The sequence below is a fragment of the Ptychodera flava genome, chromosome 14 (genome assembly GCF_041260155.1).
Source record: "Ptychodera flava strain L36383 chromosome 14, AS_Pfla_20210202, whole genome shotgun sequence".
In the NCBI taxonomy this organism is placed as follows: domain Eukaryota; kingdom Metazoa; phylum Hemichordata; class Enteropneusta; family Ptychoderidae; genus Ptychodera; species Ptychodera flava.
In genome coordinates this window covers 39,124,032-39,149,607 of record NC_091941.1, presented here as the reverse complement: position 1 = coordinate 39,149,607, position 25,576 = coordinate 39,124,032, and the positions used below count along the sequence as shown (strand labels likewise).

The following is a 25,576-nucleotide window of genomic DNA, read 5'->3' as shown; positions in this document are numbered from 1 at the left end:
AAAGCTTGTACTATTTTCATGAGAGTAATTTATAGATTTTGAAGTCCTTAGGTCTGTATTCATATCCAGGACAGTCAATAGGAGGTAGAATAAGCCTTACCACGGCCTTACTGTAGTCAAATGATAGCTATTACCACTTGTGCGCAAATCCAAACGTGGTAATATTAAATATAAATAAACTGCAATTTGTGCGTGGAAAATTTCCCGGAGTAAATTACTGTATTTGCGTGTAACTGCTCTCTTTCACCTTTAAAGAAATACAGGCTACCTTTTAAAATATTTTGAACACGATTTGAACTAATTTGGGATAATTGAATAGTGAAGTAACGTTTTAAAATCTGCAAATGTAACCTAATCTGCCTGTCTTTTCACGTTACACACTTGTTTTTATGAGTTATTTGTAATATTGAGACATTCAGCTATAGGGCACCTAATATTTTTGAGAAATTGAAAATTATGAAGATCCAATTATCCCAAAATAGTTCCAATTGTGTTTTTTGAAAAGGCACGCCTATCAGAACGATGTGCTATGCTGTAAGTGCAAATTATTATTATTATTAAACTTTATTGCCCCTAAAAATGGGAAACTTGTCTTGCAATGGCACAGACAAACAACATTAAAAATACAACGGTGATAAAAAGGATAATACACATCGAAGTTACGAAAAAACGAATTACAATAAGTGTTGAACAGTGGACTTAAGACATTCTCCGATTGAGAAGTCGGGTGGCAGAGGGTACATAAATAAGTCGAGCATGACGTGTACTTAAAGCTAGAGTTTTATACCTGCGACCTGACGGGAGCTCCTCAAAATGCTGAGCCAATGGATGGGAAGAGTCCCTGATGATTATATTACAGCTTTGACAAAAGCTCTGTTCTCATACAGTGATTTCATACATGCTCTTACATTCACGGCCACAGATTTTGGAACAGGTGTTAACAATTGTTTGTAGTTTGTTCAAGTTCGAAACGACGGTCTAATACACACGATGATCGTGTCGATAGGCGCTACCCGCTTTTTGTGCCTTCCATGTCGGCTCTTCCTATCATTGCGAAGCAGAACTCGCCAAGCGTTGGAACGGGAGCTGGGTTTAGACAGTCGTGAGACCATAGTCCCTTGGTGGGCTATTCAGCTCTGGGACTATTCGCCCCATAGACGAGTGTACAGAAGCGAGAAACAACCCATCGGACGGGCAACTTCGGCCCTGGCCCTACCGGGTCTTGTCGGGAACAGGCTATGGTGAAAACTTCTTTTAAGGGGGGGTCATCGCTTTTTCACTTGTAGGAAAGGGGGGGGGTCACAACATTTTCAAAAACATAATACCTACAATAAAGTTCAATTCATGCCATGGCCATGATCGACCCTCTTTACCGGCGGGCCGCCTTCGGCGGCGCACTACAATAAATTGACAAGCTAGAGTAAAGTTGACTTTACGTAATGGCCCATGACATTCTTAACCGGAGGGCTGCCTTTGGCGAACCACTCCAATAAAGTTCACTTTATGTCCATGGACATAAGTTGTCTATGGAAATGAAGGTAAAAATTGCCTTACAGTTGTCCTAATTAACAGACGTTTGCATGGATGTGGCTGAGAAGTTTGTGCACTGGCATCTCTGCTAGACGAATAAAGTGCGCCGCGTACCGGAGTTCAAATCCAAACCGTGCGGGTAAATTTGACATATGGGTTTTGGTTAATTTTCAGCCGGGGGGGGGGGGGGGTCATCAATTTTTTTCGTGTGACAAAGGGGGGGGGGTCATCTTTTTTTCATGAAAAATGCAGGGGGGGGGGCTCTATATTTTTTTGAACACCGGCGACAAGGTTTGCCGCCCCCAGGCCGTAAAAACTGAACGGTCCCTTACTGGGACTGAGACGAGGATCAAACTTGCTGAATGCATGATCGGCTTGAGATGTGGGTCGGCGCCGAAGTGCACCGTTCGCTTGCCAGGCTGTGTCGGGGAGAGGCAATAGTCAAAACATCTTGTCGAGTGACCGACACATGGGTAAAGTTAAAGGAATCTTTGCCCGCATGATGTAGAATAGACGAAGATTAGCTCATCGTGTGGTTTTTTAACGCCCCACAACTATTAGAAGTGGAAATATTCAACCATCGCGTGAGGCAATGTAAGCTTATGCACGACATGGGCCGCATCCTAGATTCGGTGATTTGGTCGGGTGTGCCTGTTTAGAAAATCGGTTAAATATGCACGAAGCTCAGTTGTCGATTCTAAAAAATTCCTGGGTTTTGGATTGAGGAATAGTCGGAGTATTCAAAACTACATGTAAGTGAGTTGTAGTAAAGTTGTGCGCTTAGGAGCATAGAGTGCCCCCTAAACATCTATCCCTGACCGCCATTCCCTGAACCCCAGAAAATAAAAGTCGACCTTATCAGAGGTGGTGATATCGCATTCGTTGCAAATAGATTTTACCCTTTCCGACACGTTAGGACATCCAAACTTTCACAGCATGATTCATTCTCTCGTGAATAGTACCGTGACACTATCGCTTCCAACTAGGTGATTACATCAAGAATTGCTTAAAATCAACGATGACTTCAAATAATGTTATCTCGGTTGATTTCTATAAATACGAAGTTTAACACAACTGTGACCGGTTTTAAGTTGGATATTGGCTTCCTAATTCCAGCTTTGAAATGCTTAACACAGTGTGATCATTATCCAAAGCTTTGCAGGGAGTAAATATAATAGGTAATCATATAAAGGCGATCATCAATTGCCATGTTATTCTGCGAAAGTGAAAGTCAGTCACAATATAATATTGTATACGTATTCGACACTTCGTTGTATTTCTGAAAATCTGGACCAGGTTAAAAAGTAGTAAATACCACATTACGGCGTATGTATAGTCAACTCTGTGTCGTCAAGCCAGTGTATCGTACAAATCTCAAACGCTCTGTGCGCAATTATATTTGACATTTGGATCGATGTTTTCTTTAGGTATACATGAAACCTAGCCAACGTCTTAAAAACCTTCGTTAAAATTTGCAAAGTGCAAATTCGCACGCCACATATTTTTCAATATTAAATACGTGTATTTGAATGATCAATACATCTATGGAGAACTCCATAACGTTTAGTGTACTTTACCCGGGTATTTATCATTAAGGATTACATTTTTATAACAGTGAAAATAAATAACTGTAGGTTATCGTAACTTGCGTCTCAAAATATTCAGTTATCTATGATGCTCATCTTAGACATACCGAGTGTGAAATTATTTGACATAAGCTAAGTTTATATATCTATAGCTTGGAAAAGTTACTTCAATATTCAAAACAGAAAGGAATTGACGTCGTACAGCTTCATGATTTTTCTATTCTACCATTACCTGCTGGGAAGAGTATCCCAGGGACTTGATATGGATATACAGCCCAAGGGTGAGGTAAAAACGACAATACTTGATATCTTGTTAAAAAATGGTTTTATACATTGCAACATGACTTGTCTTAAAATTGTACAATAGAAATAGAAACAAGGATGTACAAAATCTCTGAAATGTGTTAAATTATCCTTGATGCATATATCTTGGTTATATATTAACTCACTTCAGAGACGATGCTGACACTGAACGACACAAAAGATCGTTCTACGTTTCAGCTAATATGCTTCTCAGGAAATTCTCATCATGTTCTTTTGATGTTAAATGTACAATATTTAAGATTTATTGTCATCAATTGTATGGGGCACATCTCTGGTTTAACCATACTGCCAGTGCCCTGAGAAAGTTGAGGATCGCTTACAACAATGCGGCTCGGATATTTCTAGGATTTGACAAACCAATAATTTGTAGAACTTCGATGCACTTCGTAGAAAACAAATGTATGGTTTTATGACACGCTTATCGAGAAGTGAAAATATGATCGTAAGGCTGGTACAGGATCGTCTTTCGTCTCCGATATTTGTAAATTGTGGATCGATTCCCTGTACCTTTGATTTTGTCTTTCTCTACCAACACAAGAAACATATTTTTGTAATGCTCTAAGAAAATTTTTTTCTCGTGAAATAAGAATTATACGGACTGATTTAGTCCGAAATAAAGTGAAATAAATAAATTATTGAGAAATAAATCAATTGTCAAAACTGTACAACGTGAATCAAGGTGCTCACCTCAATATCATTGTAACTTTGAATCTGTGTGAGATGTAAATTGCAATGGACGGTAAATGCTGGAGCTGCCGCTTTGCAGATTGTGACATGTCAATGTAACGATAAGGAGGAAGTTATTTTATATTCTTGGTAAGTGACAAAATTTGTTAGCACACATTTTAAAGCACTGGGTAAGTACAGTAAACAAAGAATGACGTGTAACATTAAGTCCGTCTCCGAAGGTCAAAGTTCACTGCCACTTTTTTAATGCCCGTAGTGTTTCCACAGCATATGCATGAGAGGCGTAGCTTTTACATTTGTGGCACCAAAATCGGTGGGTACGTCATGACAACAATTACATTCAGCTTACATTCAGCAAATGATATTAATTAAATATACCGGTCGAATGACTCGAAACAGTCTGAAGTATGATGGAAAAGAGGACAAGGAAAATTCCCGTGAATGATACCCATGGATACCAGACTCCTTTGAAAAAGTTGGTTTGGCGCCCTCAAACTAACCACCAGTATCACCAACTCATTCACGCACCGATTTCACGGCAAAAGCTAATTTATACCGTGAAAACTGCTGGTAACAATTGGGCATTTGTGAAGTGATCTTGTAATATTAAAGAGGGATTTTAAAGTTAATGAATGTTGACGAAACTGGAAGAAAAAAACTATACACTGAGGACGGATTTTGATTCTTTATAAAAGTGTAGCCTACACATATGTACACTTGGTGACTTTCTTGCAGACGTATGTACACCCTATATATAAACTGAAGAATTTCGTGAACATGACAGAGTAGGAACGCGAGAAACAGCTCAAAAGATTGTGGAACGGCAGACTGCGAAAGTGGTACACCTAGGATGAGATGAATAAATGAACTTGAAGTCAAATAAACATCAATATTTGGTATTATATCATACAAGTATATTGATGGCGCAAATACAGCGATCTGATTGGTCGAGACGCGAAAAGAACCGTGGTATATTGGCGATATACCACGGCTGGCACGGCTTGAGCAAACACCCGTTTTTGACGTTCCATGCCAGAATTTCAATATACTGTTATGATATAATAGCAATAAATCACACCCAGCGACGGTATACCACTCGATTTTGACCACTTCACTTCATATATGCACTCGCTATCGCTCGTGCATATATGTCGTGAACTGGTCAAAATCTCGTGGTATGCCGTCGCTGGGTGTGCTTTATTTTGCTTAAATATGACATTACCAAAGAACCCCCAAAATTACGCACTAAAAAGACGTTCACACTATAAACGAGCCATGGTCTTAAATAAGGTCTGTACATGGAAGTTTTTTTGCTATATATAATACTTGCAATAGGGCGTATCAAGGTGAACAAACGTTATAAAATAAGTATTTCGCATTCTGTATAAAATATATGTGCATTTTGTCTTCTTAGCATTGAAAGAGTCTGATCACCACGGTTGGATAGAATGAGAAGACGCTAGAGAAGACCTGGTTGTCTGTGAATTGGAAGAAAACCACATATTTAGCTCTGTGCAGTTACAGCAACTGTAAATGATAAACCTGTGACACGTTTGAGAGGCCATATTTAATGCATTTCCCTCTAGAAAGAAAACAAAATCAAGATTATCAACGTAAGTGATTGCTAGTACAAAATGTAGCAGATGCAATACTTGTTTAAGAAGAATTTGGCCTCGGAATTGCAAAATAAAGACATCTTTGATTGATGACAAATCACAAGTACTGCAGAAAACGTGCATTACAGTTTATGGGAGGATTCAATTTAAACTTCGATTTTGAATTGCTTAAACACGACAGCTAATTTATTTCTTCACTATTTTGCACCCGTTTTGCTAGTTTTTATTTATTTGTAATTTTTTTTTCCATGTCTCTGTCTACCGACATGATGTTTCTCCGTGCACAAAGCGATATAACTTACGGATAACTTTGGTGTGGGTCTCCTATTGGCTTGAGAGCAGAAGCATACACATCCAATGATCGACGCGACGACAACAGTGATGAAAATGAGAACCCCGATCACGATTCCAGCAATCGCTCCACAGTCTGTGGTTTGATAGAAAAATGCGAAAATCACACCGACTGTTTGTAAAACAAATTATGGATGTATTTCGAAAACGTTTTTGGTGCACTTTTCATATACACGTACTTTATAATATTAGCCAAAGAAATAACTTTATTGTAATGTATAGGGATTTAAATTCTATCACAGAGAAGCAAGGAAAAAACAAACAAACAAGCAAACAAACAAACAAACAAACAAACATGTATACACACGCACTCACTATATATAATATTGTTTGTATGTGTGTGTGAGTGTAAGAGACAACAGCATATCCGAAAAAAGACTGAAATGATTGGCTGAACAGCTCTTACGACATTTGTATGTCATTGAAAAAATATATTTAATGTAAAGAATGTATTTCGTGCAGACTTTTCATGTAATAAATGTAAAAAATGTATTTCGTGTAAGACCGGCCAAAACTCCCGATGATGTCCCATCGGCTCTCCCGACAGTCGAGTCCGAAGGCCCGAATGAATGCTTTTCGTGCATGAATATGTGAAAAATGTAAAATGTGCAGCTCGGCCCTCCCGACGAAGGCCCAATAGTTGTGTGTATTTCGTACGGACATTCATTGAAAAAATCTGAAGAATGTATTTCGTGCAGACCTTTCATGTAATAAATGTAAAAAATGTATGAAATGTAAAGAATGTATTTCATGCCTGAATAAATGTAAAAATGTAAATGTGCAGAATTCTTGACTACTGGCCATGGATGTCTTCTTCCGTCACTTTTTTCCAAGCTAGATCTCAAAAAGCATTGTGCACAGCTAGCGCACATGACCGTTTCAATTCAGTGGGTCATGTTACCTTTCTACAAATTGTCTCGAATCCACCTAACTTAAAACTTTACTATGACATCTGGAATTATCCTTGATCAAAATTTCTTTTGAGATCTTGTGTGTCTTACATGGAAAAATTGTAAACATTGGTCTGAAATGAAAAATTAACCTCAGCTTTGTTTCCTGGATCAGATTTCACTACAAATTAATACCAAATATAACAAAATTATGTTCACAGCCAACTTAACCACTGTCTCACAACTTATCCGTGGTTGGTATAGATCATTTAAGATCACACACAGACTGAGAAAATTACCTAAATTATACAAATTTGGGAGAGCAGAAGATAACATCCTTTAGGACTTTTATACCAAATTACAAAGCTATCAGACAAGAAGTTTTTGAGAACAAGTTTTCTTGACCAAAAATGACAAAATTGTTTTAAAAATACACATTTGCATATTTCTGGACAATTTCCACATATCCAACTATTGTCATCCCCGGGCATCTGTACACGAAACATAAAAGCTGTCTGTCCAGCAGTTTTAAAGAAAAAATATTTTTTACGACTTTTTGACCAAAAATGATACAAATTGCCCCAAAACGGTAATTTTGCCAATTTTGTTGTAATTTCAACAAATAAGAAGGGTAACCCTTGCAAATTTTCAACAAAAATTTGAGAGCAATTGGGCCAACGGTTTCAGAGAAAAAGAATTTTAACTTACAATGAGAAAAATAACAAAAAACATTCAGCCAAAATACAAAATTCAAGATATCTTTACAATATTCATAAAAACTGATTTTCAAAGCAATAAAAACAGCGAATCTTGCGTTATAGATTTTTGACCATTTTTACATTTTTAAAGCTTATTTACATAATTTGGGCAATGCAAAGGTATACTTTAACAAAATCCCATCTATAGCCCAGGATGCATCCACACACCAAATACCAAGCTAAAAAGTGCAGTGGTTCATGGGTTTTTGATGTTGACGGACATACTATACTATACATACACACATACATATACATACATACACACATACATACAGATGCAAGTGACTTCAGCTTATATGATAACCTAACATTGGTATACCAAATGTCAGCTAACAAGCTGTCAAACCAGCAGAGGGATGGGTGAACACATACTTGTATCCTATTTCCTGTCACATTCTGGATTTTGATCCAAAGAACATAAAGGCCTGTATCAGGCATCAGATTGTCTGGCCAGGAATTTACTCGCTAGAATATAATTTCAATGGAAAACAAAAGGCTTTAACACCTCCATAATCCTCTCACAGACTACAACAAACTTTATCCTGGGGATCATGTCCCTGGCCTTTAAACACGTCAGATATTGATGTACCTGAGTCATAAACCAAAAGTCATGAGTTATGAAGAAAGGATGTAACTAACAGCATCTCACCAACTGTAAAGATCACTCTGCTTCACCATGACTGTAGAATTAAACAATAAGGTAAAGGCAAAATGGTAAATTTTTCTGGAACGGATGTGGAAGGAGAGTTACACTAAATTTTGTTCTAGTAGAAAATCTACAAAATCTTTGAAAAAGAAAAAATATTGAAAAGGTCCAGCTGACAGTATAACTGCTTGAATCCTTGAACCACAGTCCCTTTGCCATTAGAACTGTAATGGATGGACTTGATTGAACCATCTACCTGCCAAGGGCAAGTTATTATGTATGGTGTGCTGTTTCTAATTTAATTCCTCATATAAAGCATTGTTGGAATGAAAGGACCACTTCATAGTTCAAAGATAACTTTTTTCTCCATTCTCTATTGATGAGAACAAAAGTATCGAAACTAGCCATAAAGTTATGTGCAGATAGGATCTTAAAAATATCCTTGCAGAAAACATGAACTCAATCATGCATTTCTCAGACAATTTACCTCTTGACAATAAATGCCAGCAGAAGCATCTTCACTTGGCAAATCATTATGAGTACTTCTACTAGAAGCCTAAATGGGGCAAGTTGTTCAGAAAACTTACTTCATGCGCATGTACAAACATGTAATTAAATAATGCATGGATATAAGACATAAACAAATAAAGTGTGATAAAAGTTATTTATTGGCAGTTACATGAATATCAACAGTTGAAAGATGCACATAATGAACACAACCTGGCAATGGTCTGCACTGTGGATAATTAAAATGATGATTTTATATTGAAATTAAGTATAATCTGCCAACTTATGAATACAATACATGGCACTGTAAAACTACATTGCACAATGATTTATTGATGCTATGAATACCGGTGAAGACAGACTCACATATATTTCGTATCTCTTAACACATCTGTGTATCACCTCAAGTACATGTACCATTTAGTATTTGTTCACAAAATACACACTTTGAATGGAGAAGTCATCACTTCTACACCTGGATGAGATCTCGGACAACTGTGATGAAAATCTTGTAGGCAGTTTGGCAGGAAAAATTGAAATGGCAGGATGATGATGATAAAGTTATTCTTCTAAAGATTCTCTAAACTATCATTGTCACTGCTACATTTCTTAACTTTGTAGTGTTGCCTGTGAGAGAAACATCTCTCATGAATATATAGTATTCCATTGATAAAATATCATTAAGAGAATACACTTTCTGCTTTGATTTGTATTTATGGCGAGGAAGATTCACACTGTTTGCTCGTCACAGAAATACAGAAAAAAAAAAGAAACTAGCTTAACCTTTCACTCAAGGGCTAGTAGGCCTTCAAGTTTTCAATAATGCTATACTGGTATATTCTTTCCTCAAGAATACAGTATTATATGACTGCAGTTCTGTTAAAGTAACACTTTTCCAACACATGCTTATGAGATGATGTACTTCAGTTGTAAAGTGAGAAAAGAAGAAGTTTAAATATCAAGCTTTTTGAGATTAAATATTTACAAATTTCATGTCAACATTTCCACTTCTAAATACCTGTTTCAAAATAACGAATGTAATTTTTCTGAAATGAAAAAGAAAGTGGAAAAGGCTGAAGATCCTGATACCTATTTTGGAAGACACAACATCAGAAGTTTTGTACTCTATAACTCTCTTTCTATTCCAGTAAGGCACCTGCATTGGCTTAAATAAAGCTAATATATCTGCGACCAAATTCAAAGGTATTAAAAACTTTGCTCATGTAACATAGATGTTAAAAGTTTGACAAATATGGCAATGATAGATATGTATATATAGCACACGAGGTCCTAAAAAATTGATGTTTCCTTGAATACAGAATTTAATACAAATTGCCAGGTAACACTGATTTTGCGGAAAGCATACAGTTCTGTCTCAAATGAACTTTGAAGTAACCATACCGTAACCTCGCTACAAGAGGAGTTTCATCCAATATGGAATGATTTCATACCTTACATGCTACATGAGTCATGTTAGGCTGGTGATTTTGTAATGAACATGTTTCTATGGTTGCAATAAAATGGCCATTAAAATGATGAAACATCATGATATTGGAGATATCACCACTCTAAAAGTCAATCAACATCAACCATATGTAACAAACACAATTTAATCCTCTGCCTAAAGCAAATACCATACAAGTTATATAATATCTCCCATATTGTCTTGCACATTAAACTGTTACATTACTGCCAAAAAAAAGACATTTTTGGTAACTTATTACACGATCCTCTAACTAGACAGTCTCTGTTTGAAATTTTAACAGATAACAAATATGACAGTGCATGTAAGCTTTCCTGAATAAGTATTGCACATAAAGACGACCCATTTGTCAATGTTTCTCATCACGTGGGTATTTTCCCAGTTGGCCCACATGGAAAAAAAGGCTAATATGTTTAAAGGTTGATATGTTGCATTTCAACTCCCTATCATAATTTTCAAAGGAACCTTCTCAGTGTTTTCCAAGAAAAAGGAAGATTACATGTATCTGATATAATCATGGTTGTGTGTATGATTAGAACAGCAGTTTATGACTTATAGTTCACATGAAGTTCACTTATTCAACTATACCAACATCTACAAAATTTAAATGTGTAATTTCTAAAATAATGCGACAGCTGATTGACGATTTTGTTCTTTATGTTTCTGAATTGTTTTTTAACCAATTGGTCTGAGCTATTGTATGATTTTCATGAATCAATCAAACCTTTGACTTAGATGCAATGTCATTGCCTATGATAAAACAGACAGAATTGTGGAATTTTTATCTCATCTGCGTATCACTGAAAAAGTAGCATGATGTAAAATCGAATTATAAATGCTTTAAACCATTATGCAGACTTTCTGCATATGGGAGAAGATTACTAATCTAGGGACATAAAGATAGGCCATAAGTTGTGACAACACTTCTTGAAGCGTGACCTGAGGTGTCATAAAATATGAATGCCATTTCCCTGGTGAAATTTGATGAGGTATTTGAAACCCAGCAAAACAGTTTCCAAGGGTCTGTTGTATTAAATATGCCACAAAATTTAATAAAATTTTCTTTGATTACTACTGTTAAGATTTATTGGCAAACCACATCATGGAAGGTTTTGATAAACATATTTTCCTAAACATATTTCCCACAATGACCATAGTTAGTATGTGAAATGGTCCTGAACAGTATGATTCAATTCAAGGAATTTACTACAAAATGAATAATAAATCTTGGTGGTTCTGACCTGAGTGTATTTCATAATAAGCAATTTTAAAATGTGTGGCATCAAACGGGAGACATGATAACAATTGGAATGTGTAACTTTACATACATACAAATAGACTATTGTTACAAAAGTCATGGACATACAGAAAAGTATACGGGGAAAGGCATTATGTTTTATACCAAAGCAGGCATAGTAGATATTCTCTAACATGGTCACCATCAAATCTACAGACACCTTGCTCAGTAATGGATTTTGCATTCACTGTATGAACACTTCTACTGAATGCAATGTTGAATCAAGGCATATCAATCAAGGTGTAGGTATATAAATCATAAATTATCATTAGACTTCAGATGGTGTCTAACAGTATCTTACCACTGTACTAATTTTCACTGACCAGGAACTAATTACCATTCATCAGACAATCCCCGGATTCATAAATTCACAATGACTTAATTCCATGGATTCTGATCATGATAAAAGCATCATTAGCAGGTAAGACCACATTCACTTGCGATAACTGGTCATCAACACAGTTTATAACTGGATATCATCACCAGTGATAACTAACCACCTTCGCTGATGATAACTAACTAATGCTAAGTGGCCACAATCTATGGTGACAACTGGCCATCATCATTGGTGACAACGGGCTGACAATAACCGCCTACCATCAACGATTTGCCATTATCACCAGTCATGACCACCTAAAGATGACTTGCTACTGTAGCCATTTGGCCACCATCACAGGTGATAACAGACCACCATTACGAGTGATAACTTTTCACCATCCCCTGTGATAACTGGCATTTATCACTAGCAGTAACTCCAATCAACACCAAAAACACAATAAAGTGGTCTCCACAGTCTCCACATATTCTGTAAAATTTCATAAACATGATCACCAGAATAATTTACCTTCTGTTAAAAGCCAAAAAAATGTACAATGTGATTGTTGTACTTGTATATATTAAAACCAAGAATTAAAAAGCACAGTATGTACATTGGTTGGTAAGTACTAATGTCTACTAGGGTTGGATTTAAGGCACAACTGGCACATGTATATGGCAGGAATCAACCATATTTGATAAAAACCTCACTGTTTATTCCACCCATCTTTTCTCTCATTATGGTGTTAACTCAGATCCAGTCTCTGGGTAACACAAACAGACTTGGACGTCTTTGAAACATACAACATCCATATGTGTTCGATGCATGTGTTACATTAGAGTACAACACAAACCACTGTCTTCTTTGGCTGGTATATCAATAATATTTGCTTCACTGTCTTCTCTACAAAATAGTTTAATATGTTCCATCTGCTTCTCAATTTCTCTTTTGTTCCTCTTCATGACAATTTTTGCGAGTTCAATAAATACCTGGATGTTAAAAATATTACCAGTTTCAGTTTGACAGAAATACAAATATGAAAATGATTAAAGGGTTTCTAAGGAAGTGAAAATCTTACGCTATAACCATGCAACTTGTCGGTCTATGAAGAGACAGATTTTCACACTTGCTATACCAGCACAATCATAGATTCTCTGAATCGCAACTAACAGAGTAGAAATATCAGATATTTTAGAGACCATCTGCTAGGCACTTGTTCTTTTACTAAACAAATACATTATCAGATACTATTTCTGGTAAAAGTGATTTGCAAAATGACTTCAAAGATGATCATATCATTGATACAGTATTGTATATGCAAAAATAAACACCAGTAATTGGAATTGATGTCTGTGATGAGTAAAGCCATATAGCTAGCTTATAACTATTGCTGTTCAGTTTGAATGCTGGTTTTGATGACTGAATGTGACATACTTTTTATGGTTAATAATATACCTATGTATATTCTTAACACAGGTATGTTACCCTGTAAAAAGGACCTATGTATATTCTAAAGTGATACATCTTAGCAGTGCCTTTAACTAAATGACAATGTGGATACAAATCCTAAATATGTTGCCATGTATCTACAGAATTTCTTTTCTGGAGTTAGTGACTTTTCATATTGATTCAAAAAAATAAATCAAGTCAAGCATTTGGATTCCCATGCAAAATCAAATGCAGACATAAACCGTTTAGTTTCATTATATTTGTCAATATGACAGTTTAAATTTGAAAGGCAAAGCTGATAAAATATCAACTTTCAGTGGAATTTGTGGCTATTCTGTAATTTTACTATTTTCTATTTCATCGACCAAGTTGCAAGTTCAAAGAGATGTTGGTAGAAATCATTTCCAGTGGAATACCATTACAATCACCATCCAAATTAGTGAAATCCTAGAAGACATATTCATAATTTCTGCTGTTTTATAGACAATGTAAACATCACATACCTCATCAATATTGGTATCATTAAAGGCACTGGTTTCATAAAAAGGCACTTTGAGTTCTTTGGCAAGCTTGAAAAGAAAAAAAGGTAGTATGGACTGTTAATGTCATGGTAAGAAATTCATATCTATTGGAACGTACTGCATTATGATATGCATTACAGGTATATTTGCCTCAGTACACTTTATGTAGGAAAACAACTCATGTATCAATGTCTGTGTCATGAAAGGTTTGGCAAATAAATTCAAAGACAATGACAGTGATAATGACAGTGATATGTATGAGAGGGTTAACTGAGTAAGATTATAGATTTATGAAATGAAAATTGTTGATGTGAAACTTATGGTTAGGAAATAAATAATGTCATATGCATGTTTGCTAGAAATTGGCGATGGGAAAATGTAGGAAAGAAGTACAGGCAATGGCAATGAAAGTTGGAGAATTGTAAATGATCACTTGGTTTTATGGTATGGAATCTTTGAAAATTAGCAAAAAAAACTGTACATGACACTATTTACTAGCAATCTCTTGGCCTGAATATTATAATGAATCAACATCTGAAAACAAATCTGAACATTGTGCAACACCTATAATTGTGTCAGGAACAGTACAGTGCTGACTTTGTAAGTGCTGTTACATTGCTGTAAATATCTTGAGAGACATCAGTGGGAAGATATGTGTCCATATGTCACATATGCTATTCATATGGATGACAATTTGTATTAAAAGTAACAAGTAAATTATATTTTCACATCATATGATTTGGTAATTTTTGTAGTCTTATAACTTGTTTAGATGCAGAATGTACTGAAGAGGATAATGATAAGGAAAAGCATCGATTTAATAAACTTTCATGTGCCTTCTAACAAAGAAAAAGTTGTGAGATGTAATTATTTGATTAATGTGTAAAGGTTGAATGTAACTACAGTTACACCTGACAAGTTTCACATCAGAATTATGGACTTGTTTGATCACAATATTGTACACATGATGGTTGTTTAGTAATCACAATTTAATTTAACTTGACAACTCTCCAGGGAAAACTGAAAAGGTCTGTTTACCAGTCAACAAATGACTGTATATTGTCATCTTTTTTGGAGTTGTGTCCTAGTATTTTATTTATTCTGCATGAGCTACACAGAAATCAAACCAGTAGCAGTGCACATATGATGGTTACAGTTGGCAATTGAATAACTATAGATACAGATAATGACAAAATGATTGTATTCCACAAAAAGAAATCATCATGACTATTTAAATTTGGATACTTTTTGACAGCATGGTGATGAACACATTCTCATTATGCAACATGACCTTTGATATAAACATATACGGAATGAATTTTTCTTACCTCCTCTCCTCGTTCTTTGGTGATAACTCTCCGTTGCCGGGAATCATTTTTGTTGCCAACCAGCATAATTTCTGTATCTTCAGAAGCACACTGAATGTGGAAAGGTACATACAGCCTGAATGACTAGATTGTCAAGTATTGCATTGTTACTTGCTGATGACAAAAGTACAGCTCTTGCTGATGAGCTGCATCACATAAAGTGAATATTTGCAAGCTGTACTTCAACACTCTTTTCAAAAATTTCTGAATTTCCCTCTCCTTGTCAAAGATTTTCTACCTGGTGTTTAATCCTAAATTAATTACAGTAAAATGCAAAGGTCAACATTGGGTGCATCATTTCATCAACAAAGAGTAAGTGACAAGAATTGGATACATCAGTATCATATGGTAACTATGGCAACATGTGAGATGTTACTATCAAATGAGATGTTTTTATCAAGTGCTTATATGACCTAAATATACAAATACCACATCGCTAGAGATTTATTCACGGATTTTATAACCTATTTGCATAAATTGAAGATGGAAATTTGTTCTATAACTAAAAATATCTTCTAGTCACATAAATTCACTTGTGAAATGCAATTTTATAAATAGAGAGAACAATTTTAGCCGATCAACCAATTGATGATAATGACCTCTGCTGAAGACAGCTGTATGTTATGGCTTGTGGTTTGCTTTATTGAATACAGATTATTATAATTATGCTATTGTTAGTTAAGACACATGTGTGCATTAGTTTATCCTGACTATTTCACAATTATTCAACTGGAGACACATCTCACACAGTTACTATCAGAACAGATATAGGCAGACACATCTCACACAGTTACTATCAGAACAGATATAGGCAGACACATCTCACACAGTTACTATCAGAACAGATATAGGCAGACACATCTCACACAGTTACTATCAGAACAGATATAGGCAGACACATCTCACACAGTTACTATCAGAACAGATATAGGCAGACACATCTCACACAGTTACTATCAGAACAGATATAGGCAGACACATCTCACACAGTTACTATCAGAACAGATATAGGCAGACACATCTCACACAGTTACTATCAGAACAGATATAGGCAGACACATCTCACACAGTTACTATCAGAACAGATATAGGCAGACACATCTCACACAGTTACTATCAGAACAGATATAGGCAGACACGTCTCACACAGTTACTATCAGAACAGATATAGGCAGACAAGTCTCACACAGTTACTATCAGAACAGGCAGAATTCTCAATTAGTTTCTGGTAAAATTAAAGTATCTACAGAAAGAAACCAGTATGCCCATTCCAATAAAGCTCTAAAAATAAAATAATCCTGCTTAAAATTGAATGACATACTGATCCATACTAATAGTTTAATGGTAACCATAGCAATGAGAAATTCAACAATGCTTCAAAAGTATTGAACAATTGTCTATTATTTTACCATACGCATCTTACACACAAATGAACAAAAACAAGGTGCAGCATCCAGTATCTTTTGTACCTCATCAATATATGCTGAAAATGTTTTACTTACATTTGATACAAGGTCAATCCATTTTTTGATATTCAAAAATGATGTTTCATTTGATATGTCATAAACAACTACAACACCCTGAAAGAAAGAACCAATACAGAATGAATGAGTTTTGACAGACCAAATGAAAATGCTTCAATGAATTGATAGTTTAATACATTAAGATGATTTTAATAAATTTATAAATCAGTGTTCTCCCCGGGAATTTCTGGTAGAGTGGTGGATAATTTGTATTATAATAAATGTAATTCTTATGGTAATGAGTTTCTATTGTTTATCAAAAATTAAAGAGTGGCAGCCACCACTCTGTAATTGCTCTGGGGAGAATACTATAGATGTATATTAATTTTTGGATATGTGCCAAATCACGATTAAATATGATGAGACAATACGGCATATTCTATTGACTTCCTGATATTTTACAGAGAAGCAACATCTCCTTATTTGTCTATTTGTTAACTAGGCTTTGTATTTGCTTCATGTTTCTAGATCCTGTACTTGCCACAAGACAGATCTTTCCAAATCACTTCACTTCCATTCTTCCCCCTGAATTACAAATGGTTCATCCCTGATAGAGTGCCAGTGACCTTGATTGGATGAAGTGTATGAATTCCTACCTGTGCACGTCTGTAATACTGTTTTGTTATTGTTTCATAACGTTCTTGTCCTGCAGTGTCCCTGGTATGAAAATATATGTGATGATAGTGAAGTGCATGTGAATTATTTGTAATCAATTTTTCATTATGATTACATCTGTGGAAATTTTGAACTGAAGTGGAATATTGCTTCGCATTACAAATGAGATAAATAGGAGGGTGGATTTATGATCTGGAAACACATTACATTCTTGCTACACAATAAAGTTATAACTCTATGTTTGCATTTAGAGGACATTAGATAGGACTTTTGATCAATGCAAACACCTGCCATTTCTGATTGAAAACCAAACTGACAATTTTTCAGTTGAATTTTGCATAAAACGTATGCACAATGCATCAGGATATGGCAGTGAAAAACCAATAACAAAGATGTTTTACAAAAAGAAATGGCTGCTATGTCACCATTGCATATACAGATTTATGGCCTGTGCATATACAGATTTACAAAATTACCATGTTTTCAATCATACTAGTGATATTTCTGTGTACATTGTGCCCAATAGTTTTGAGTTTTTGTTCTTGTAAATTATATAATTTATGGCAAAGTTTACTGGAATGAAAATGAGACATGCATGGAAAATTTGGTAACATAAAGGAATGAACCAGAAGAGATGTGACAATAGCTGATCAACTCAATCAAGAATGTGAAGCCGAAAAATGGCATTACTCACCATATTTGAATTCGGATCTTTTTGTCATCAACCTTCAATGTTTTCATTTTAAAGTCAATTCCTGAAGATGAAAATCACACAGAATACCCTGTTAGCTTATCAATCTTGACTCAGTGACTTTAATAATTTTATATGTTACACATAAAAACGTGAAATATACAGCCCCTCTCCATAGCAACAGACATTACTGGCCTCAGACAGTTTCAATGCTGTGCATGAACTTCAAATTAAAAATGGTATCTACAATCATGAATAACATATTTTGTTAGTTTCATCGCACAGAAAAAAATTTTTTATTGATGAAAGTCCTATTACAATGCCTTTAATTGTAACAAAACTACTCTGTACTATGTATGCTAGCTGCATGCAGTTGTGGCTGACAGCTTGACCCACTCCCTGTCCCCTTTACATACCTGCAGGGAGGCCTGCACTGAAGGTCACACTAACCACTAAAGCCCGGTCTAGAACAAATACCCTTAAAAAGTCGTATTAGCATATCAAACAGATTAATTAATACTAGTTCACTAGTACATAAACTATAAAGATTAGTAAGAAACAATAAAGCTCATCTGTACATAAACTATAAAGATTAGTAAGAAACAATAAAGCTCATCTGTACATAAACTATAAAGATTAGTAAGGAACAATAAAGCTAATCTGTACATAAACTATAAAGATTGAAGATACACCTGTGACTTAGAAAAAATTCTGTAACATAAACTAACAGATTAAAATACACCTGTGACAATTAAACTTGTATCAAAATGTGATACTATCATAAAACAAATTTGTAAAACATAATTTCTTTGCTGAAAGAGGGAGATCATCAGATTTCACATTCCATGGTCGTAATGGTCAAAGTGGTAGAGACATTTTTTGTATCGGCTGCAAAAGAGTAATCAAAGTTAAGTCTCCATAAGCTGTATCTTTTGGCTATTTTTTCAAAACTTTTGTTTTGTGCTTTTCCTACACTTTCTGCATCGAATTCCTAAACGGCAATTTAATCAAAGTTAAGTATTTTGCATACCGACACAACCTATATGAGTATAATCTCCATTGTTATTGTTGAAAATTGTATTCAAGTCTGTACTAGAATTCATTTGTAAACAATAAACAATGATCACTACACACATACAAGCTGCGTTGACAAAAAGAATACTCAAAATTTCAGCATGACAAACAGATTAGGGTAAGACACGATAGTTGATATACAGAAGCAGAATACTGAAAAACTTGCCACAAGTTATAGCTTATGTCCCTTTAAACAACAAGTTAAAAAGGTTACATTATTTCAAGCAAAAAATGTCACCACATATATGTACTGGTATCTTTACTAGATATTATTTACAATACAAAGATCACTTTTAGAGTAAATGAGAAAATGACAACCCACTGAACTTTGAGGGAGCAATAAAGCATTTGAACTTGTTCTATGTACAGTGGTACTGGTAATGTACTATAATACTTCTAATTCTAGCAACCTACACATTATATACAATTAATACTATTCATAATCAATCCCATCAATATAAATTCATCAAACTCTGAAACTAAATACTGAGATACAATAAACCTGAGCATAGAAACAAACAAACAAACAAACAACCAAATACCATAGTCTATTTCATAATTCATAAGATGGACAATGTGAAACTGCTTGCATCTATCATATGCAAAGACATGGGTGCATGGGTTTCACATAGTACACATAGTACACTGTATTTGTCATGAAACTAGGTTGGTAACCTAACAGAATGACAAAGCTACCTTGTAGATATGGTCACAAATTTGCAAATGACCAAGGCTTGTTAGGTGTTCTCCTATACATAAATAGCTTTAGAAACTAGAACCCCTTACAAATATGGTACTTTGTGAAGTCATCCAGTACTTTCTTGCTTGATGGGCATGTGTGAGTATTAGGAAGTAGTTAGTACAATATCAGTGTAGGATTTGCACACTGATTAGCCATATACCTAACCCTTGATGTAGGCAAATCACAAGTTTATAAACTTTATAAACCAAGAATTCTGTAATATACAGTTGTGTTAATTCTGATTTTTACTTTAATTCAACTTTCTGGCAGCATTGTAGGAATGTATTGTATTAGTATTTTCAGTAGTTTTTTTATTCTTTTATAAAATTTATTTCTCGCTGTAATGCCTACATTTTAATGTTATTCTTGGTATGGGCCGATGGCCTGAAATAAAGGTAATAAATAAACATAGGGCCAAAGTCCCTGAAGCTACTATAGACATGGATACAAATTAAGTATTTCCTGACTGTATGAAATTATCTCACTAAGGTCATCCTAGGGACATGTAACCCAAATATAAAGCTGTCTGACCAGCGGTTTTGAAAAAACAAGCGACTCAACAGTTGACAGAGCTCTGCTGTGTTATGTAGAGAATAACCTTTTGTGACACATGTATTGATGAAGAAGGTGGATATCTTTGATAGCTCATTTCAGGATGGCCTGACCAAAAATGGAAAAAAATTCCGTAAAAATACAGATTTGCATATTTCATCAGACTATATTAGTCTATAATAGCAAATAAACGAGAGTTAATTACATTCTAATTAAAGTAAACAAGACTTGCTTAAATCAAGATTTACGTCATAAAAAAACAGCATATCTGTCAGGTTATAAAGAATCTTGAGCTGGTTATCTTTTAATATCAGTATTTTCATCCTATTAACCAAGCACATTTTAACTTTCAAATTAACATTGTAAGTAAGTTCTGTTGAATAAGTTGAGACTGTACGTACTCAGAGAAAGCACACTGAAGAGACAAATGTTTGAAACTTAAGAAGTTCAAGGTCATCAAAAGCATTATAAGGAATCATGTTACACTTTCATTGCACTGTTTACACAGATTGCATAATTGCTATAAATAGCACATGAGGAATCTTACAGCCCAGCTTTACCATAAAAACCCTATCACTTTGACCACTCTTTTAATTGACCACTCTATTTTTTTCCTCAAAAAGTAATCTTATTTTATCCTTACCAAGTCAGCCATAAATGGAAATTAGAACTTCTCTATCTCTATTTATTTGACCACCCTATCATGACAAACTATTATGAGCAATTTCTTTTAGATAACATAAATGGTGGTTCAGAATATATCAAAGTTGGGATTCAGGAAAGTTGCCTTTACATGTTTTAATCCTCCAAGATGGTAAGCATTTCACTATGAACTGTCAAAAAAAGTTGAACTTTCTGATAATTCCACACTAAAATTATTTTGGCTTTGATGATTTCCTAATTAATTCAATTATTTAAAATCATATTAATTATTTTTTTCTGGGTGAATTGATAGGGTTTATACAGTACAAGAATTACATACAATGTAAGTCAAATTTTGACCAAAAATGACAAAAAAATTCCTTAAAAATACACATTTGCATATTTCATCACAATTTGAACAAATCTAAGTTGGGTTATCCCTAGGGACCTGTATACCAAATAACAAAGCTGTCTGACCAGCGTTATGAAGAAGAAGATTTTTTACCAAAAACACCTTTTTTGGCATTATTTGCCTATTTTCAACAATATCAAAAATTAAAAAAAATAGTTTCTCAAATCATATTTTTCATCTACACAACAAATATCAAATCAGTAAGTACTGCGGTTCTCAAGATATTTGAGTGGACGGACGCCTCACAAACGGACATACATACATACATACATACAGCACTGACGACGGACGCCGGACGGATACCCATCCCAATAGCTTCTATAGACTATAGTCTATAGTAGCTAATAAAACTATTTTCACCTGTCATCAGGCAGGCACTGATAAACGTTCCACAGGTCATCTAAATGTAACGCTGACACATAGACAGGCAATTGTTTCCTGTTTTAGAAAACACATGGCACATGGCAAATAGTTGTACATGCTTATCTGTGCTTGTGTCTGATGGCTCATGTACATCAACATGAATAGGTTATACTAGTTTCCGAGGTTAAGTGTAGTCACATATTACAATTAATAATTGCTGTATCAGATGTTCTGACCATGTTGTCACCTTGTTGCAGTCAAAGCCTTTTGTGTTTCATTGTTTGGTTTTACAAAATCCACATTACATCTTGTACCAGCAGAAATGCACAAATCTGTTGATTTGCTAACAGTGAAAAGAAAATGCTGGTACACTGTGTCTACATGCATTACCATCCTGTCTACATTTTACATTGAATAAACAGTGATTTAAATTCCGATCTAATGAATACATTAATTACCAGATTTGAATCTCATGCTGCTAGAGTTTAGAATTAAACAATTTGACAGTAGAAGATTGACGTTATAGCCATGTGCATAAAATGTGATAATCATTGATAAACAGTACTGGCTATAGTAGCATTCATACTGCGGTGTCATAATTTATCTGCAAGCACATTCACTAGATGTGAGGCAAGGTACTGACAAGTAAATTTCTTTTCAGCAAGTATCTTTATTACTTTACCAACCTGTATTTCCTAAATTTGACGGATTAACTTTCAATTATAATACTTCAGTGAATATGATGGTATGGAAAACTGCCCCCCCCCCCTTCCTCCCTGTGTTTGGCCATCTAAAAAATTCTGTTCAACACTTAGTCCAGCTGTCAAATACAGGACTCTGACACTAAAACAAACAAAAGTACATATTTGACATTCATAGTTCTGACACAAAAGAAAATAACAACAGATCAGATTCATTCTTGAGCAAGGTTATAATTATTCTAAAATTAGAACGCATTCTTTAATTCATTATATAAAACCCCATACACATTACTGGTTTATGCTTAAACTATACAATAACAACGACCCTAAAAACGTTTTTTCTTGGTCAATTTTAGCTCCTTTTGGGTCATCCTATTCCAGCTTGTGTTTTGGTGGAATAACAGTCTTTTATTTGGACTGCAACCTGATGAACACTCATGGAATGTTCAACATAACAATTTTTAAAATGTTGCTTGCCACCATGTGAAAATTAAAGTTACTTCCACAGTTTAAATGACATTGAGTTTTGTATTTGTTTTCTCTTTTTGTGAATTTCAATAACTTTTTGCAATGCTTAAGTTCGCACTATGTGTAAAGCAAACACTATGACAGACTGCCATGGTGTTGACATGTTTCAATCTCATAGAAACTATACATTTTGGATAGTGAAGAACTGTAATTGATGCTGCATATCAAAGAATGATACCATAAGAATATTAAACTTCAGTCACAGTAGCTTATTTTCTTCAAAATTTAAGATGAAATTTAAAACCTGCAAAATGCTATGGAATGTAAATGGATGCAAAATGGAAGGAAAGACAAACCATTTCACTTTGGTAAAGCCTAGTTGAAGGCAATGGAAAGCAAGTGTTTTCACACCTACACCTGAGCATGATGATCACAACTGCTAAAAATAAAATATGACAATTGCAAGAAGCAAGGAAATAAGAGACGCGCATTTTAATGAATGACAGGAAATTCATAATATTATATCTGACACAGTAATGTATTATCATAGCGTAGCTCTTAGGAAGCCATCATTATTTACAGCCCTGGGGGTGGGGGTGGGATTGGGGGTCGGAAGAATTGCCTTGTGCATTCAGAAATTTAAGAGTAATACCCCCACCCCACCTTGAGTGCCATTTTTCATTTGTATGTATCTACGTACGTACGTATCTATGTATTTATGTACATATGTATGTTAGTAAAAGGGCCTTGGTGCAAATCAGTCTAGCACTAAGCTTGTGCATATACTCACAATCAAACCTGGTCATTTTCACAGAGCAGTCACTTTGAGGCCACCCCATAACATTTTAAATGTTGAAGGCCCACTCAGTATAGAACAGCTACCTCTCTTATGTGGTCAGTGGCCATATGTATATTACTCCAAATTTGATACAAAACCTGTGACAATATAATGGTGAACATATCTGACTCGAAATGACCTCTATCAAAAAATTCTTAGACTAAAAGCAAAAAATGAATCCCCTTTCAATGATTTTATATCTGCATCACAATGGTTTCAGAAATTAAATGCGTGAATGTATGTATCATGATTTTCAAAAGATGTATACTATTGAATTTTACTATTATTGTTATCTTGTTTGTCTAATTCACCACTCAGCACACCACCTGCTTTGAAAATAATGCCACACTAACCCTGTCTACAAAGGCCATCTATATAAAGTGGTCACTTTTTCTTGGTCCCTTGAGTGCCCATTGTACACAAGTTGGACTGTATTTAAATCAGATTTTTGTTGTATCATTCCAAAATCATATCATCAAAAATTGATACACTGGTTTAATGACTGCAGAGAATTAATCTGTCACTGCTACTGATTACTGACGCAGCTTAAAGTACCATCTTTATAAATATGAAAATGACTCTTATTCATGACCTGCATTCCAAGTAGTTGAAATAATCAAAGACCTTTGGCCTGTCCTGTTTTTCTTGATGGTCTATGAAATAATCTAGGTTGTAGCTCAATACTACCATTTTTCTCCTGCCTGGACAGATATGGGAAAGTGATATTGTCCGGCAGGATAAGGGTTATGCATCAAAGTTGTGCATCAAACCATGGTAGAGTAATCGTGATCAAACATACATTTGTACATTTTATGTTTCTGAACACTGAATTTATACAATTTAAATTTGCCCAATCTTCAGAGATGCAACAAAGGCATATTGCATATTTCTAAATTCATTTCCCTCCACATAAATTTACCGTGTAATTTACTCAGAAGGGTAATAAAGTTCAATTCAATTCAATTCAATTCAATTCTATATAAACAATACAAGGGGCAGTTTGAAGTAAGATGTAGTGGTTGTAGTCACTGCATTAGTAGCTACCTATGTTTTTGATAACCAGGCAGTTGAAAAGCAGTGAATACATGGGGAAGTCAGGAGGGGCTCCCCCTCCTGCCAAAACAATTTTGGCGGACAGTTGAAAAACAACATCACTGGATGATTGTCATTTAATGCCGCCCCTTTCTAATAGTTTACCATTTTCTCAGAAATCCCCTTAGCTACTGATTATCATTTTTTGAGTGACCCTTCCTATTCCTCCGACCCCCGATCGTAAATAAAGACGACTCCCTTTAATACCAAAGACCATCTCTCTATTCCACTTACCAATTGTTGAGATGTGAGTCTGTGAGATCTCATCCGAGTCATCGTCTGCGAAGCGGCATAGCATGCACGTTTTTCCAACTCCAGAATCACCAATCATCAATAGACGAATTAAAATGTCATACTGTTTAGCCATATCGACTACCCTACAGATCTACACTACGAATCCGGGCAAACCATACGGCGTAAACAAGTTTAAGACAACATCACACGGCAGTTGTCAACGTGTGTGATCCAGGACTCATCCCAACCACCAATGAATGAACACCGGAAGTCGAACGTCTCGTCACTCTGGAAAAAATAT

At 35.1% G+C, this 25,576-nt stretch overlaps 2 protein-coding genes across 3 annotated transcripts in view; both read right to left on the bottom strand.

Annotated features, from left to right (window-relative positions):
- LOC139150436 (large ribosomal subunit protein mL49-like) overlaps positions 1-23,264 on the bottom strand; it is a 35,275-nt gene extending 12,011 nt beyond the window's left edge. The window contains exon 1 of the mRNA XM_070722811.1: positions 23,261-23,264. The gene's annotated coding sequence lies outside the window, so the exon portion shown is untranslated. The remainder of the gene's footprint in view (positions 1-23,260) is intronic.
- LOC139150435 (ras-related protein Rab-15-like) lies at positions 9,039-25,565 on the bottom strand. 2 transcript variants are annotated; one of them, XM_070722810.1, is made up of 7 exons: positions 25,276-25,565; positions 18,161-18,221; positions 17,448-17,508; positions 16,831-16,908; positions 15,290-15,379; positions 13,944-14,009; positions 9,039-12,980 (listed from the first exon to the last, which is right to left on the bottom strand). In XM_070722810.1, the coding sequence occupies exons 1-7, from the start codon at positions 25,406-25,408 to the stop codon at positions 12,822-12,824; spliced, it is 648 nt and encodes a 215-aa protein (XP_070578911.1). In that variant the 5' UTR covers positions 25,409-25,565; the 3' UTR covers positions 9,039-12,821. The 2 variants fall into 2 exon arrangements, with proteins under 2 accessions (XP_070578911.1, XP_070578910.1); XM_070722809.1 differs by having other exon boundaries at positions 25,249-25,546.
- Positions 25,566-25,576: the final 11 nt, after the last annotated feature.

Bases quoted from the DNA above. Each gene is read 5' to 3' on its own strand.
- LOC139150435 (XM_070722809.1), bottom strand. From the start codon at position 25,408: ATGGCTAAACAGTATGACATTTTAATTCGTCTATTGATGATTGGTGAT. The intron at 18,222-25,248 runs GTATTAAAGGGA...TTTCATCTTCAG, and splicing joins GAATAGAGAGATGGTCTTTG to GAATTGACTTTAAAATGAAA. The intron at 15,380-16,830 runs GTAAGTAAAACA...TTCCACATTCAG, and splicing joins GGATTGACCTTGTATCAAAT to TGTGCTTCTGAAGATACAGA.